General features: G+C 27.3%; 6 protein-coding genes across 6 annotated transcripts; 4 read left to right on the top strand and 2 right to left on the bottom strand.

The window, feature by feature from the left end:
* Window positions 1–665: 665 nt before the first annotated feature.
* Window positions 666–4,324, top strand: OCT59_026433 (uncharacterized protein; the record flags this gene model as incomplete). Its single annotated transcript, XM_066143164.1, has 13 exons — window positions 666–701; window positions 859–867; window positions 960–1,019; window positions 1,139–1,259; window positions 1,421–1,470; window positions 1,543–1,614; window positions 1,699–1,989; window positions 2,060–2,213; window positions 2,301–2,542; window positions 2,626–2,682; window positions 2,761–2,914; window positions 3,003–3,995; window positions 4,074–4,324. The coding sequence occupies 13 exons, from the start codon at window positions 666–668 to the stop codon at window positions 4,322–4,324; spliced, it is 2,490 nt and encodes an 829-aa protein (XP_065992706.1).
* An 858-nt stretch (window positions 4,325–5,182) lies between these two features.
* On the top strand, window positions 5,183–6,529 carry OCT59_026434 (uncharacterized protein). The gene is made up of 3 exons (XM_025313456.2): window positions 5,183–5,746; window positions 5,824–5,968; window positions 6,046–6,529. The coding sequence occupies exons 1-3, from the start codon at window positions 5,220–5,222 to the stop codon at window positions 6,301–6,303; spliced, it is 930 nt and encodes a 309-aa protein (XP_025187246.1). The 5' UTR covers window positions 5,183–5,219; the 3' UTR covers window positions 6,304–6,529.
* A 352-nt stretch (window positions 6,530–6,881) lies between these two features.
* On the bottom strand, window positions 6,882–8,494 carry OCT59_026435 (40S ribosomal protein uS3). The gene is made up of 5 exons (XM_025323234.2): window positions 8,401–8,494; window positions 7,679–7,998; window positions 7,394–7,613; window positions 7,264–7,326; window positions 6,882–7,185 (listed from the first exon to the last, which is right to left on the bottom strand). The coding sequence occupies exons 1-5, from the start codon at window positions 8,425–8,427 to the stop codon at window positions 7,051–7,053; spliced, it is 765 nt and encodes a 254-aa protein (XP_025187247.1). The 5' UTR covers window positions 8,428–8,494; the 3' UTR covers window positions 6,882–7,050.
* Window positions 8,495–8,610: 116 nt separating this feature from the next.
* Window positions 8,611–9,877, top strand: OCT59_026436 (uncharacterized protein). The gene is made up of 6 exons (XM_025313457.2): window positions 8,611–8,768; window positions 8,833–8,935; window positions 9,031–9,109; window positions 9,174–9,227; window positions 9,300–9,455; window positions 9,525–9,877. Exons 1-6 carry the CDS (start codon window positions 8,669–8,671, stop codon window positions 9,684–9,686), a joined length of 654 nt encoding a protein of 217 aa, XP_025187248.1. The 5' UTR covers window positions 8,611–8,668; the 3' UTR covers window positions 9,687–9,877.
* Window positions 9,878–12,377: 2,500 nt separating this feature from the next.
* OCT59_026437 (uncharacterized protein) lies at window positions 12,378–12,839 on the bottom strand (the record flags this gene model as incomplete). The annotated part of the gene is made up of 1 exon (XM_066143165.1): window positions 12,378–12,839. One exon carries the CDS (start codon window positions 12,837–12,839, stop codon window positions 12,378–12,380), a length of 462 nt encoding a protein of 153 aa, XP_065992707.1.
* Window positions 12,840–15,848: 3,009 nt separating this feature from the next.
* Window positions 15,849–17,239, top strand: OCT59_026438 (uncharacterized protein). The gene has a single exon (XM_025313458.2). The coding sequence runs from the start codon at window positions 16,208–16,210 to the stop codon at window positions 16,691–16,693; it is 486 nt and encodes a 161-aa protein (XP_025187249.1). The 5' UTR covers window positions 15,849–16,207; the 3' UTR covers window positions 16,694–17,239.
* The last annotated feature ends 394 nt before the right edge of the window (window positions 17,240–17,633 follow it).

Here is a 17,633-nt window from a genome sequence, read left to right on the forward strand (position 1 = left end):
CCCTATGTGTATGCGTACTTAATAAGTAAATGAAATTTATTCTTTTTAGAAGACATTTTTTTCTTTTTTTTTCCTTGTGCGTTTATTTCTGGTATATGTACTATTCTTCTATTATTTTGTAAATAAAGATAACGAGTTTAATAAAATTATTTTTTTCTTTTGTTAACCGACTAATGGTGTAAATTCTTCGTAGACTGTGTCCTACGTAAAATTTCGTCTGTAGTCGTCTCTTTTTATGATAATATTTTTTGTAATTACTAAATAATTCGGTTTAATACACTTTTTGTCGCGCTTTAATATTTCCCTTTATCTTGTAAATCATTCCCTTCATACCTTATTGTTTCGTTTAGTTTTGTAAAATATTCGCGAAAACTTGTAACCTTAACTAGGTTCTTAAAATTACAATTGGTAATCGATAATAATTGCATTTGGAGGGTTATAGCCTTTTTGGTAACGCGTTAATATTACTCTTTCTATTATTATATAGTTTAAAAAATTATTTTTTTTTTCTTTTTTCGTTTGGTGGTTTATTAGTTTTCAATAATTTTTTCTTCTACAAAAATACCGATCCTTTTTATATACATATTTATACTATATACATAAAAGAGGACAAGAAATTTTTTTTTATTATTATTTAAAAAAAAATTTTTTTCTTCTTGTAAATAATGACAATCAAAGGCAGACAACTTTTTGTTGGCAATGTGAGTATATTAATTATCAATTATTGTTTGAAATTGAATTTAATCAACATCGAACTAAATTACGAACTCATAATACATTTCTTTCATTAATTACCATTATAATTATATTTTTTTAATGATCTTTTTGGCAATATATTTTTATATTTTGCGGATGAAGCTTCCATATGTAGGTTAGTGAAACAAAAAAAAAAACGCGAACAATGCATTTATGAGACTTGATGAAATTATTTTGATTGGTTATCGTAATTTAAAATCAAGACTAATAAATTACGTTTATTTTACAAATTAACTGAAATAGTTAGTTGGCAAGAATTAAAGGTTAATAACAATCACTTTTTATTTAATTTTACAATAATTCCTTTGTTTCTTATTTTATTTTATTTGTTTATTTATTTTGTAACAAATAATAATTAATTTATGAATTAATTTTTTTTTAGGATTTATTTAGAAAAGCCGGTAGTGTACAACGTGCAAATATTATATTAAGTCGTGAAGGTCATTCGAAAGGACATGGTATCGTGCTCTATGCGACAGTTGCAGACGCGCAAAAAGCAATATGTAAGATAATCTAATATATAATTTTATTAGAGAAAATTACTTTATATTATTTAATGTAATAGTTTATAAATTGGATCACAATTAGAATTACGCTCGGAATTTTTAAAGAGATTTCTTAAATATTAATATTTGACCTTATGATTTTATTATGATATAAACAGCGGAATTTGATGGATATGAATGGCATGGTAGAAAGTTAGAAGTTAGAGAAGTAAGTGGATTGTATATCTGAAAAAATTATTAGTAATTGGTCTAATTAACTTATAAAATTATTATTTCATAGGACCGTAGTGCAATGGATTATCCTCCACCTCCACCACGTACAGAGGGTGCTAATAATATTAATCAAAATGAGGTATTTTAATTAATATTTCAATTTTTTATATTAAAAAAAAAAAGGATAAATTTTATTTATAATTTTACGAAATTAAATTTATAGGAAAGTGATAAAGTTACTTCAAACAATATCTTGTCAACGTCGGCGAATTCAAATGATGTAAATGGCACATCATCAAATCAAACTCTACCAACACCGGTTGATTATTCCATCACAAAAAATAATGAAATACTTAATGTGAACGGCACAAATATTAATGGGACCACGAATGGCGTAACAACATACAACGAAGAATTTACCAATAATTATTCCAATCATAACTCTCATAACTCTCATAACTCTCATAATTCTCATAACTCTTCGACTCTACAAAGACAATTATTCGTTGGGAATGTAAGTAATAGTATATGAATATACTCGAATTATCTATTATAAATTTGGATTAAGTATTTTTCCATCGTAGTTACCTTTTCGTGTACGATGGCAAGATTTGAAAGATCTGTTTAGAGAAGCGGGGACTGTCATACGTGCAGATGTTGCAATGGGATATGATAATCGATCTAAAGGCCACGGAACAGTGTTATTCGCCACCCTCGAAGAAGCAAAAAATGCGATCGGTATAACTTTTATGATTGTTTGATTATTTATGTTGTATTTTTATGACAGTATTAATATTATACAATTATATTCTTTAATCTATTTAGCTATGTTTAATCAAAAGAATTGGCAAGGTCGAATCTTGGAAGTGCGAGAAGATCGAGGTTTCGTTGATCCAAATTCCCATAACAACATTAACGGTAATGGCCATCATCATCATCATCACCATCATCACCATCATCCACAAGACCATTCACGTCGGGTGATTGATCCTACGCACCATAATCACACACAAAATCCTTATGGACCAGGTGGCCCTTTGATGGGGATGGGTGGTATTTTTTATGGAGTAAGTGATTAAGTATTATATACACACATATGTAAAGTATACCCACTTTATTAACATGTACTTCTACTATTATATTATTACAGCCTAGAGTTCAAGCACCTCAGCCAAATTATGCTGGGAGATTACTTTTCGTTGGGAATGTGGGTTTGAAATCCTTTGATTTCGTATAGTATTAAATGTGACCTTATATTAATATTTAAATAAATTTATATTTATAGCTGCCATTTAATTGTCAATGGCAAGACCTAAAAGATCTTTTCCGTAACGCTGGCAATATTATTCGAGCTGATGTTTCAACAAATTTCGATGGACGAAGTAGAGGTTTTGGTACGGTGCTGTTTGCAACACCTGAGGATGCCAGAAATGCTGTCGGTAAGAAAGAAAAAAACACGTCGTTCTTAATTGTTTTATTTATTGATAGTTAAGTTTTTTCTTAAAATGAAATGAATTAATCAACTAGGGATGTATGACGGTTATGAATTTCAAGGAAGAACTTTACGTGTTCATTTTGATAGATTTTCATTACCTTTACCGCCGCATCATCATAATCCACCACCGCATCCAGCACATTTACCACCTCCTGTACATCCACATCATAGGCCACCACTTATATCTCATCACAATTTCCATTTAGGTCCACCACCAATTCCTCATCATTTTATGCCTCCAGCACATATGGGGCCTTTTTCTCCACCTCTAACAACTCCTTCATTGACTAGTCCTCCGTTTCCTGTTTCATACAATCCTTTGGCTCATTTAAATAATCATCCGAATGCAAATACTAATGCTTCTTCACCATTTCAACCTATTCAACCTATTCCAATTGTTTCTTCAGCTGCTTCTATACATGGGATCGGAACTAATTCACAACAAACTTCTACTCAGTCATCACAAATCATCCAAGATCAACCAATTTCGACGCCAACAACACAATTTCCAGGATTTGGTCCAATCGGAAAAACAAACCATTCACCTCAATCAACCGTCACATCATCAATTTCAAATTTAGGCGCAGTAGGCGCTTTCCCATCAAATACAACAAATGGGATTGCAAATCATAATGGAATAAATGGAACAACAGATGGCAATAACAATAATTATGGTTCTGGAAACGATAATGCAATTCATGGTTTAACTTCGACTTTTGCAAGTTTGCATCTTAGTCATCTTGGTCAAGCCCCCCAATTATTTTTTCATCCTCATCCCCACCATCGCCATCCGGTGATCCCAACGGCTTATCACCCTCATCATCATCATCAGGTAGCTGCAGCAGCTGCAGCTCATCATCATCAACAGCATCATCACCATCAACATTCTCATGGCCAACATCCACATCATCATCACCATCCCGGTGCTATCGGGAGTGGACTTGTTGGAATAAATACTCATATTCATAGTCAAGTAAATGGAACTTCCGATTCTTCAGTTTCCGTTACAACAACATCTGGATTAGGTAGCGTTGTTAATCCAACATCGTCCTCTTCTCATATAGCCAAAGAAACTGATAACGGTGGTAAAAATGATATTATAGGTTCAAGTTCTACCACGACAGAAGTAACTAATAACTCGGCTAATAACAGTAATAATTCAACCAACTCTTCTGTTCCAGGTTTATGGGATAATAGTACGTCAACAATGTTATCTACTGCAGCAGCAGTATCAAATGGATCAAATGGGACTGTTAACTCAGGTAGTGTAATTAGCATAGGGATGACTTCATCATTGACTGGAATGGGCGGACTTGATAACCCATCTGTGGGTGTATCCCCTCTGTATTTGTAAATTTGTAAAAAAAAAATTGTGGTTTTGGATATTAGATCGTTGGATGATTTTAAAATTTTAAGAATATGGAGAATTTGGATGAAATTTAGAGATTAAAATGGTAATAATTGGTTAAATAATGGTTAAAATATGTCTGTTGCAATTTGACATCCTTTCTTTTTGTTTTTTCTTTTTGTTTTTTCTTTTTTTTTCAAGCAATTTGGTGGTTTTTTATAGAATATATATATATATATTTGGGAACATTTTTTCTTTACACTGTTTTTTTTCAAAATTATAAAAATTTTTTTACTAACATTTTCAAATGCAGTTATTGCTTTCAAAAAATGAACTTTATTAGCAAAAAAAAATTTCTACATATTACAAAAAAAGATTTTATACAGTAAAAAAAACCGATTACAAAAAATTAGATTAGATTGTATGAATTTATAACAAAAAATTTTTTATTAATATATATTTAAAAATGTTTAATTCATTGTCATAGTTATTAGTTATTACTTGTTAATTGCTTATTTAAAATTGTATTACATATTGTATATGTATTATATAATGTAAAAGTTGTTGACGTGAATGAAAAATTTGGATAAGTACCTTAATTTTATCAAATAAATATATTTTGAAGTGAAACCAATAATTGCCTTCTTGGCTCAGTTGGCAGAGCGTCTGCCTAGTAAGCAGAAGGTCGTCAGTTCGATTCTGGCAGAAGGCATTCATACGTTATTTATTTTGTGTTTTTTCTTTTTTTTTGCGCCATAAGGCATTCCTAAATTATTTATTTCCTTTTTTTGCTAACGTTTTTTGATGGCGTATGTTTACGCCATGAAATTTTTAATTCTATTCATTCTATTCAGTATATAAACTGATCATCATTCTTTTTTTTTCCACAAAAAAAAACGCAATGAAAGGTGTTAACTACCAAAGATTAAATAATAATAAAACACGCTTTTGTGATTTACGAAGTGTTAAACTTACATTATTAATATTAATCCTTCCATTAACACTTTGCGTTTTATTTTTAGGAAATAATTATTCTATTAATACACATAATTTTAAACCATTAAATTACACTTTAATTAATAAACTTGAAGCTCCCCTCTCCCAAAAAAATTTGATTTTTATTGGGGATGTTCACGGATCGTATGATGAACTATTAAATTTAATAAATAAAATTAATTATGATCCTTTAAAAGATCATTTAATTTTTGTAGGTGATATAGTAGCAAAAGGACCAAAATCCATTGAAGTTGTTCAATTAATCCGTTCATTGGGTGCTAGTTGTGTACGTGGAAATCATGATGATAAAGTTTTACAGATAAAAAACATTTTAGATTTTTTAGATTCCCAAAAAATCCCATTAGATGAATTTATTAAGGAACATGATATACCTAAAGATATCGTAAAATCTGAACACGGATTATTAGCAAAGTTGGTCATTCGATAAATTAACCTCTAAAATTTTGTTTATGTATTATACTCTATTTTAATTGATTTTTTTCTTATAGAGAACTTGACGTGGAGCTTTACAATTATCTTCTTTCTTGCCCTATTATTTTGGACATTCCGGAATATGATTTATATGTAGTTCACGCTGGTTTATTACCGGATGTACCATTATTTGAACAAGATCCTTCTGACATAATGAGCATGGTACCATTCACGTTATTATTACTATTTATTAAAAAAAGTAATACACACCTTTAATATGGATTTCCTTTTTTTTTTAGCGTAATATTAAGAATGGTAAACCCACAAGTAAAAAAGATGTAGGTCATGCTTGGAGTAAACATTGGAACGCAGCACAGCAGGAATCTTCTTCTCCTAAAACGATAATTTATGGTCATGATGCCTCGAGGAGATTGAAAATAAAACCTTATAGTTTCGGACTTGATTCTGGATGCGTATACGGTGGGGAATTAAGTGCATTAATATGGAATGATAATAGAGAAATCATAAATGTTAAATGTAACAAATATGTCGATTAAAGATTTTACCTATTTATTCATTTAAGAAAAAATTATCGTCAAATTCGTCATATCACAATTTAAATGATCTAGCAAATACTTTCTTTTTTACTTATTTAATAGAAGTTCACAGAAATAAACACTATTCTTTATTTATTATCTATACAGTTACTTTAGATACAGGATGTTCTGCTAAATTTCTTTAATAAAATAAATTTGAGATAAAAATCATAATTAAAATAACTATAAATAATTAATTTATACTTCCCGTAAATGTACTATTTAATAATACAGAAAATCTAAACTCATCATCCCATCAGTAAAAATTTTCAAAAAAATCTAGTCTAAATTTATTATAAGTAAATTATGATTGTATTATAATATATCCCATGCTTAAGCTCTGGTTTATGATTTTATGATTGTATAATAAACTATAAAATATTTGCCAAAACTTTTGTTTTGGTAGATATATTTGGAAAGGTTTGCAAAATTATTTCAGAATGCAAACCTACCAAAACTGTTAACTCTGGAATTTACTTAAGCAAATCTATTGGTTTTTCTGCTTTCAAATTACTGAAAACTAACACGAAATCATAGCAATAGGCAGATATAGTAGTTATACAACTTTTTATTGTTTTTCAAAAACTTAATAATAATTATAACTAATAGTATCCAGATACAAATTATACAAATTCCATTTTTAGAATTTATTTTTCAAGATAAAAATTAATCAAAAGCATTTAAATGTATTATTTTTAATGTTATAAATTATTCAAAGGTAGATGTGAAATTTTCAGTATATTCTGTAGCAGGAGGAGTTGAGGGAGCAACAGGAGTCTCTGTTATATGTTTTTGAAAGTCCTCGGAGATTGGCTGTGTAATTTGTTGTTCTTCCTTGGCATCCTATTTTAAACGGGATTAAATATTTGAAAGTGATAGAAAAAATCAACTAAACATAAATTAACCAATAAATTGTCATACCGAGATGTGAACCATATCGGGTAGAGGGTTCTTTGGACCAGCTCTACCACTTGGATCTTGGTCCTAAAATAGAAACTTTCAGCGTTACTTTATACGACAAAATTTGTAATAAAATCTGCAGATCACGTACCTTCATGATCTTGACCTTAATACCCAGAACACCTTGCCTTAACATAACGTGTCGGATAGCAGTGTCCACATAATCACGGATTGGCTGACCGGAATGGATCATGAACCCATCAACAAATTTCATAGATTTAGCACGGGCCGCACGTAATTTTCCAGATACAACCACTTCACACCCTTTTGCGCCTGATTCCATAATAAAACGTAAAACGCCATAACAAGCTCTATATATAAAGAATATAATTCAGAAAAGTTTATAATTTTCTAAATATATTTTTAATATATTTACCTTCTTACAGCAAGACCCGCCAATAATTTGTACCGAAGAGACTCACATTGAGCAATAGCACAAAGTCCACGGTTTTGTACTTTCTCAGCGTATAATTCAACAGTATTTTCAGGAAATTTAAATCTTTTTTGAATAAGGGCAGTTAATTCCCGAATTCTACGTCCTTTTTCACCAAGGACTTCTTGGGTGTGGGTAGCCCGGATTATAATTTCCGTACGAGCTGGTGTTACACGGACTTCCACACCAGAATAACCTTCTTCGGCCAACTCACGTGTAAAAAATTCGTTGAGTTCGGCAAAGAAAACACCATCAGCAACAAACTATTTGATTTTAGATTTACGCGAAAAATTATAAATTAAACAAATATTAATTGATTGAATTGGTGTTTTGTTATGCTGGACAATGTTTTGAATAATAAATTAATGAAAAAAAAATTTTTTTTTTTTGATTTTTCCCCAACTTAAACATTAAGGAAATAATAAAAAAATATATATATATATTATAGGGCATCTCAATTCATCTGGATCAGGTAATCTTTTTAATCCGTACATTATACCTTGGGTAAATAAGGTATTCAAACAAGAGGTGCCAGATATAAATATCATCATACCAAAATATAAAGTGAGATACTCTATAAAAGCAATATCTTTAAAATATCTGTAATAAAATCTTATCGATATTTATCCTAAATTCATACTAGAATATCAAAAAAATTACTTCACTTTTCTTTTCTTTGAAATTTGAGCCATTGTCCGTTATGGAATGCCTGAGCGATATACTGTAGTAGATATCTAGAGAGGCAAGATGCAAGAGGAGGAAAAAAAATTTTATCGTGAAGGATCAAAGATCATATGGTGAACGTTCCGCGGATAATCACTGATGACCTAAAAAATTTCCGAACAAATAGCAGCGTAAACGGTGGCAGATTTCACGACCGCTCTTCCCAATATATAAACCGTCTAATTTAGAACACGAATCAATCGATAAATCATGAATAATTTATACAAACATGCTTTAAAACAAGAGCAAAGCTTAACACAGGACTTAGAAAAATTTGAAAATGGAGAGGATGTTTCTGTTGGTATACAAGGTATATACGTTTTTTATTAATAAGTTTAACTTGTTTTTTATTTATTCTGAACGTTTTTAATTAGGACAAATATCGGCAAGTCTTACAGCATTAAAACGAACAATAGATGATTATGATGGACTTGCTAAAAGAGAAATGATTCTTGTTAAGCAAGAAAAAGCTTTTGCGTAATATATTTAATTTATTATAAATAATAATATTGCGTATTCACAAGTTATATTTTTAAGTTTTTTTTAATTAATTTCTGTAATTTTTATTATAGTAATATAAGTAAATTAAGGGATGATTATAATGAATTCAAAAGTCAATTTGAACGATTAAAACAAAAAGAGTCCAATAAGGTATTTTTTTGAATTAAAAAATTACATAAGAAACAAATATTGATTTAATTATCTGTGAAATTAGACCATTCAAAATAATAGGGCAGAGTTATTGGGACGAAGACATAATACATCCACGGTATTTTTTGAGATTATTTAATTTTATTTAGTCAATTCCATTTAATTAAATTTGTTGGTTTATAAAAAAAAGCCAGAATCCCCTTTTCAACAACATGAATATTCGAGAGAACAACATGCATTACGAGAACATGATTTTTTAAAAGAAACAGATTCAGCACTCGATGAGTATATAATGCGTGGAAGGGAAGTTCTTAATAATATATATGATCAAAATAATACTTTGAAGGTAAGGTTATTTGCATATTTTACTTATATTTCTTGCTAAAATATCTTACATTAAGTTTCAATTTTATAGAATGCTCAAAGGAAAATGCTTGATGCAGCAAATACACTTGGATTATCTCGGAATGTTATTCAATATATTGAACGACGTTTTGCTCAAGACAAGTGGATATTTATAGCGGGAGTTATTTTTACTTTATTTAGTATGTGGGCAATTGTACATTATTTAACATAGGATAATTTATATTTATATATTTTAATATAAGATAATATTTATACCAAGTATAGTTAAAAATTTACTAATTAATAATTGGATCCTTATAATACAAACATTATTCCTTTGAGCAATTCTCTTGAAGGTATTCTTACCTTCAATAAATACCAGTAGTATTTATATATAAATAAAAATCTTTTATTCCATATTAAAAAAAATAATAAAATTAGTTAAATTACAAATTATTTCAAATTAAAAAATTTTAAAAATCACATAATTGAAATTAGTATTGACTTATAATTGGATAGAAATTAATACTTTTCTATAATTCTGGCTGAAGTTATAACTTATTTTATTTTATTTCTAGAAGAGTAGTTATCGGTATCTATAACATTAATAGTATATATACATAAAGGAATACAGGGACTATTCAGGTTATTAGAATTGCGAATTTAATCCCACAAAGTAGACTAAGCAGTTATGCAAGACCTCACCCTTCAAACTAAACTATACTGGTAGGAAAACTACGCTACTACCAGTACTGAATGAAGTTATAACTTAGCTAGAATTAAGATTTTTAGTTAATATTCATACATGTATCATGTGATTTTATTAAAAAGTTATGTAAAAAAAAAAATTTTAATAAATATAATTTTAAATGAAACATGTGATATATGTATTTTTATCTATTCTGCAAATTTACTTAAAGCATCAAAATTAATTTTGAATATCAATTTTGATTTATTTAATAGATTCTTTTTCTTTTTCTGTTTTTCATTAAATTTAATTCTACTTAATATTAAATGATTAGTATAAAAAATTTACTTTTTGAAAACCTGTAAACACTTATTGTATAATTAAATTTTTAATTTGAATACTGTATTCCATATATTATGAGCCATAATACCCCTTATATATAGTACTCTTCTTGAAAAATTTCATAGAATTGTATAATACCTGAGGTATTTTACATTTATCTTGTGATCCAGTAATCAGATTTGAGCCACCTTCTTTTGTTTGATAGCTCTTATTAAGCTTTTTAAAATAAAAAAAAGACTACTCAAATTGGACTGGTAGATCATAAGATATTTACAAAAAACAGAATTTTTAAGCCGAAATTTTTAATAATTATAGTATTAGCCAATCATATGCCGATCATCTGCTAATTTGACTTTAAAGCTTCAGGCAAAGCCACAGATGTTTGGGTGAAACTTGAAACTTTTATAGTATATTATTTAGGTATTTAAGAATCTATGGCTAAAATAAATATGAATAATTTTTGATAATCAAGAAGTTATCATTAAATACATGCTTGCAATTATTGTAAGATTGATATAAGGCTAATATTTGGTAAAATTTTTATGAACTATTTTATGAATTAATTTATTAATAGTATATAAATAAAGTAAATAAAATCAAAATTTTATACATTATTATGTAAAGTTTGTAAAAAAAATAAACTCCACAGTATTTTTTTTGTGACAATATTGGACAAATGATCAGCAAAATGATCGGCAATATCATGATAATATGAGGATGTCCACCCTGTTCCTAAAAGTACAGAGTCAAATTCCCAATATTTGCAAAATACTTAAGGTATTATAGCCTGCAATATATGGTACTTCTTTTTTTTAATTGCAGCACATTTATAAATCTATTAAAATAATTAAGTAATATATAATAAAAAATTAAAAAACATTTGAACACTTCTTGATAAAAGAGTATTTTTTTTTTAAAGTATAAATTATAATTTATTATTATATTTATATTTTAAAATAAATGTTATCTATAAATTTTTTTTTTTTTTTCCACAATGCATTTGATAGTTTATTAAATAGAGACAAGACTCAGAAAATACAATTATGACAAAAACTAAATCTAAATTATCTAATATTATTAACTACTAAACCACTCGTCATACGTAGAAAACACACATGTGCAGCTGTCGAGTGAAATTTTTGCTCAGAGGGTATGATTCGTTTCAAATGTACCATTCTTAAAGATAAACGCTCCTTTTCTTCACAGCGCATTTACAGGACTCATCATACGGTAACAAAAAAGAAAAAAAGATCTATAAAAGTTGTGTTTATAGCTGAAAGAAAATAAAAACTTCGTATCGTTCCTTCCAAAAGTGACCTAAGGAAATTGAGAAGGAGTGGTATCCATTATCCAAGTCTTTCATAAGTGGCCCAAGGTACACACAATTAAACCAGAACTGACCAGCTGTAACAAATACGAAACATTTCCAATTCTTTAGACCAGCTAGTGTGAGACCCCATTTACTGGTAGAAAGTTGTTTGTTGTATATAAAGGCGGACTTTAACATCAAATGTCCAATATCACGGCATATGTTCTTGAAGCATCCGTTATCCTGCCATCAATATTGACTACAATCAACCAACTCAAGTAAGCTTCTATCCAATTTAAAATATTTTAAAACGAAACTAAAACAAATACTATTTCTAAAAGATAAACTAAAAATATTGGTAAACAAAAGAAAAAAAAAGAAAAAAATAAAAAGAAAAAATAATTCTGGGATTTATAAAGCCAATTTTTGTCTCTATCTTTTTTCCTTCGAGGTGTGTAGGCACAGTCAAAAATGAGATCCAAAACTTTTATCGAGGGTTGTTTAAAGAGAAACCAAATTTGGTTAGTTCTACAATATTGGTAAAAATATGGACTGAACGTTACACTGAAAAAGCTGGTAAAATTTCAAAAGCAGTTGTCCGTTCCGTAAGTTTTCCCAAAATGGAAGTTGTCTTTCAAATCATTTGTTGTTATTTGTAGGTGGGCCAGTAAGTTGCAGAAGATATCCAGAAACGCGTCTAGTTTATGACGCGATCTAATCCAAAATTTATTTGATGGTGACCTAATCGGGAGTCTAGTGACTTGACGAATAGGAAACGCCAGCAGGTGTTTATAAACAGTGGGTGTCAAAAAAGGTGTAGAAGAAGGTAGAGGTGTATATTGATCATATCGTTCAAGTAGGCTAGTTAAAGTCTTCCAGAGATAGTCTTGTGTATGGTGCTTAAGTCGTTGTGGAGCTGTCTCATGCTTCTTGATAGCTTGTTCCAGTATCTTGAAGAAAGAGGATCTATTGGTATATAGAAAGTTGTTGTGGAGAAAATCCACAAAGTCTTTATTGTTAAGGAGGTCGTTAGTTGCTCTTTCCATATCCAAGGTTTCATTATTCTGCTTAAAAAGGGTAGCTTAAAACTGTCCACATTTTATTGTCGTCCTAAGCTTGCTTATTCTGGGTGATACGCCTCTCCAAACCATCTTAGTCTAGAAACACCACAAAGAGAGGGAAAACGCATAAAGAATAGGAAAAATAAAAAAATAAAAGAAAATTTCTAATACCACGGTAGGTTTTTTGCTGTTAAGTAGTTATTTGAAGTATATGAAATAAAATAAAAGTGTATTGACTATAAGCGAAGTAAAGAAAAAATATTTTTGTTATCGAAAAAATATGGTCCAGACGTTTAGCAGAAAGAGTTTCCCTTAGTTATTATAATATCTGTTATCTATAAATTAATCATTAAAATATTATTAAAAGAATTATTATTTTATGTTATTTTATAGCCAAATAGAATTATACTTTTTTCATCATGCTGATATTTTTTTATTAAGTTATAAATAAACTACCATTGTATAATTATTATTGATATTTTTAACATTGTTTAATTAATAATTTATTGTATTTATAAAATAATCATTGGTGATTGCAGAATAACACAGTTTCGCAGTTCAGTAATATTCTAATCTCCTATCAAATAATTATTATATATTATTTAAATTATTTTAATATTATTCTTATTTAAAAACTTTAATTTTATTTTATATTTTATTTATTTTTTCAAATTAGTTTTCATTAAATATTAAATTTAAAAAAAATTTATATATTAGACCATATAAATTAATTTTATGATTTTTATAATATAAAAATTTTATTAATAACATAGTTAATTTTTTTTTCAAAAATTTTATATATAAAATTTTTTTTTTAATTTTTAAAAAATTTTTACCTGATATAATAATAATATAAAAAAAATTTTTTTTAACTTATAAACAATTAATAAAAACTAATCCAACTGGAATATGAAAATTATTTTTACTACTTTATATAATTATATCACCTTATTACTATACCAAGTAAAATTTTTTTTAATATTTAAACTAAATTTTATATAAAAAAAATAATTTATTACTTTTTTAATTTAATGTATATTAGTCTATAGAAATATCACAAAATTTTTAGAAAAATTTTTGGTACTATGATTTTATAAAATAAACAATTAAATTTTATTGTTTATATTATAATTAGAATAATATCTCAGTCCAAAATTTTGAAATTAAAAAACAAAAATTTCAGGTTAAAGATAATATATATATATTATACAACATAACAAGTATATATTTTGATATTTATTAAGTTCTTAAAAATATTTTTACACTCTTTAAAAATTGAAATTTCAGTTTAACCAGTTCAATCAACTTAAATATTGTCAATTCTTTTTTTATTTTTAGAAAATTGCTAAAGTTCACTAGCAGTATTGATCACCATACTAGCATTATAATGTACTTTCAACTAGAATTAAAAATCTAATAAAATACTGGCCGGCATTATATTATAATTTTACCACCTGTAATATTTAGCAATACCCTTATTTTTATATAGTAAATTAATAGACATAAAAAAAAACTCATTTTTTTTGCTTTATTTTAAATATTTTATATGTATCTTTTATTTTAATATAATTTTAGTTTTAATAGTTAGGCATATTTATTAAATAAACAATTTCTTAATTCTGGCCAAACACTAGAAATTAGCCTTAATGGCAGTCAAAAATAAAATCTATATCATTAAAATAATTTCTTCAAATAAGTTTTGTGAAAAAGCATAAAAAAATAAAAATATTTGTATAATTATTTTAAATTTTTAACATAGATCAGTGACATAAAGGTAAAAAATAAGTGTTTTTTAATTAATAATAATTCTTTTTTTTAATAATATAATTTTTTAAAAAAATATATAGTATTTAGTCTTAATAATCATTAAAGAAAAAAATTTTAATTTTAATATATTATATTAATATTGAGAATATTTAGTAATTAGTATATGTATAATAGTTAGTGTATGTAAATATTATATAAATAAGTAATAGAATTAAATAACTTATGACTTACGATCGATTAAATAGTTAGTTTAAAATTATTATGTTACAAAATAATTTACTAATGATCTGCAAGTGTTGTGACATTTCCGCTGACTGTATATTCACATAATATTCACATTAAATAATTATATTTTACAGTATATAAAATAAAATAAATAAATCTATATTTAATATTTGCCTTTGGTTCAACTTTATTAATTATATTTAAATTTTTACAATGGAGTTCGATTTTTATTTTGGTGTAATTAATATTACTTCATATTTTGTAAACTGATAAAACTATCAAAATATTATGATAGTTAATAATGACTTACAAAATAAATAGTGTAAAGCTAAAAATTCAATAATAATTACTAAATTAAGAATGTTGAACAACAATATTAAAAAAGAAAACAATGCCGTTTGACATAAAAGATATTTGCAATAATTTAACTTTAAATAACTCATATCATTTGATTAATACTAAAATTATTCATTAATCTTACGCTTACGAATGAATAAATAAATAAATAAATTTTATTAAATAATTTACTTTTTTGAATTTTTTTCTTTGTTACTAAAGAACGATTGTTTAAAAATTTTAATACGAGGTCTGTTCACCTATCCACTACTTGTCACAGTACCCAAGCGAGGGTAACACAATTCATTTTCATTCATGTCTATAGATGGTTTTAAATTTACTTAATAGACGAAATTATATCTGAAATTATTTGAATTCTTTGACTAAAAATACATTAAACTGTGTACATGTTAAATCGGTGTAGATCATTAGCAAGTGGTTTTATATTCGATTGGCAAATCCGAAATTAATTTAAGGGCATTGTTCCAGCCGTGTGGTGCTAAAATTACCAATCAAATTAAACAATATAAGAACGCCGATCACCACGTTTCCTTGTTTCCTATACATAGTCTTAAATAATAAATGGACAACGAAACATGTTAAAAAACTAATTACCTTAACAAAGAAATAAATACATTTATGAAACCTTATTCTCCTTGTAAGATCGTAACTTATCTCACTTGCAATCATTTTTGAACGCCATTTCAAGCAACAAATAGTAACACACGGTTTCCTTATTGTTAAAACTCTTCTTTATTAAAACTAATAAAGAAACAATATGATAGATATAATTACTTTGTCTATCGAATGATATAAAATGAATGTTAATTCGTGGGAAGCAGATTTCCTCACTTTTGAAAAAAAAAAAAAAGTCATAATTAATCCTATCCAAATAATTTAATCCCTGGTGGATTTTTCTCTTTTGAAATAAAGCATCCCACTTTTCATTCTTTTTAATAAAATCCCTTTACCTTTCAAATTAATTAAAAAATCTTTCTTTCTCAACTTCCATCAATAAAATAAAAATGGTTAATACTTCGTGGATCTTATTAAACACGCTGCGCGTGCTCTCAATCTTCTCATTGATGCTAGTAATAGCAACATGTATAATAGTAAATGTAAAAGGATTTCATGGCTTGGGCCGAAGTAATACAATATTCCAATTTTTCGTTCGATGCTTTATTGCTATAGAAGCATTGATCTTAATATTCACAGAATTGGGATGGCCAAAACGAATTTTCGCTTGGTTCCCAATGTTGGACTCATGGACTTTCTTCGGTTTCTTACAAATTTCAATGGGCTCACTTATTCTTGGATATGATAGTGGAATAAATAGTCAAAATTTTTTGGGTCAAAGTTTATTCATTTTTATTGTTGTGCCTGGTTGGTTTGTATTTATAATTGGAATAATTTATATGTTATGTGGTACTTTCGGTGGTAAATCCTTAAAAAATAAACGAGTAATTGGTAGAGGTTCTGAAAAATCTTCACCTCCTTCTTATACTGTATAACTAAATTAATTATTCGCCATTCGGTTTAAAAAAATTTGTATTCAGCGTGAAGATATTATGTAATTCATGTTTAAAATTATTTCTTTCTGACTTTATAATACTTTATAGATTTTTCCTTAAAAAAAAGTGGATGTAAATTATAATAAAGAGAAAAATCAACCAAAAGGGTTTGATAATAGGATTAACTATTTTATCGTATTACAAAATGAAAATATAAATTGATATAAATTGTAAAAAATTAAAAAAAAAATATTATACCTACATTTTATCGCCGTTTTCAAAATAGTGTACGCAATTTATTTGTGATTGTATATTCGAATACCAATATTCGCCCGGTTTTCGTCCGGTTTTCGGGTTTCTTTTTTTTTATTCAATTTAACTGAATACATCATTTTGAAAACGGCGATAAATTTTATATGCACTCACTCATTTTTTGGATGGACTACAGTCAAAAACCTTGATGTACCAATAACTGCATGTACGATAGATTTTCCATGTCTCATTTCACAATTAATAAAGAATCTCATTGTATATTATTTCGCGTTGTAACATGTATTTGATACTTTTCTTTTGCCCCTTTTGACTGTAGATCTTTGAGACAATAATAATGATAATAGGTTGATATAAAACGTTTTTTAAAACGATTTGAAAATTGTTGCACTTTATATTATTCACCTAATATTGTTCCTTAATCATTATTAAACATGTACAAAAGTCAATAGAGTTTCAATTGCTGTAAAAGGAAAATCAGGAATTTTTTTTTAAGTGATAAAAAATTGCGCGCCATCCTTGAGGATTTGGAAGACAGGACATCGGTTCTGGAAGGATAGTCAGAAACAATATAATTTTATTCATCGGTTTCAAACTTTTAAGAAACGGATGATCACTATTGAAATATTGAAATACAATGCTTTAAACTCGATTGAGCCAATAAAAAATT

The sequence above is a fragment of the Rhizophagus irregularis genome, chromosome 6 (assembly GCF_026210795.1).
Source record: "Rhizophagus irregularis chromosome 6, complete sequence".
NCBI classification, from domain to species: Eukaryota; Fungi; Glomeromycota; class Glomeromycetes; order Glomerales; family Glomeraceae; genus Rhizophagus; species Rhizophagus irregularis.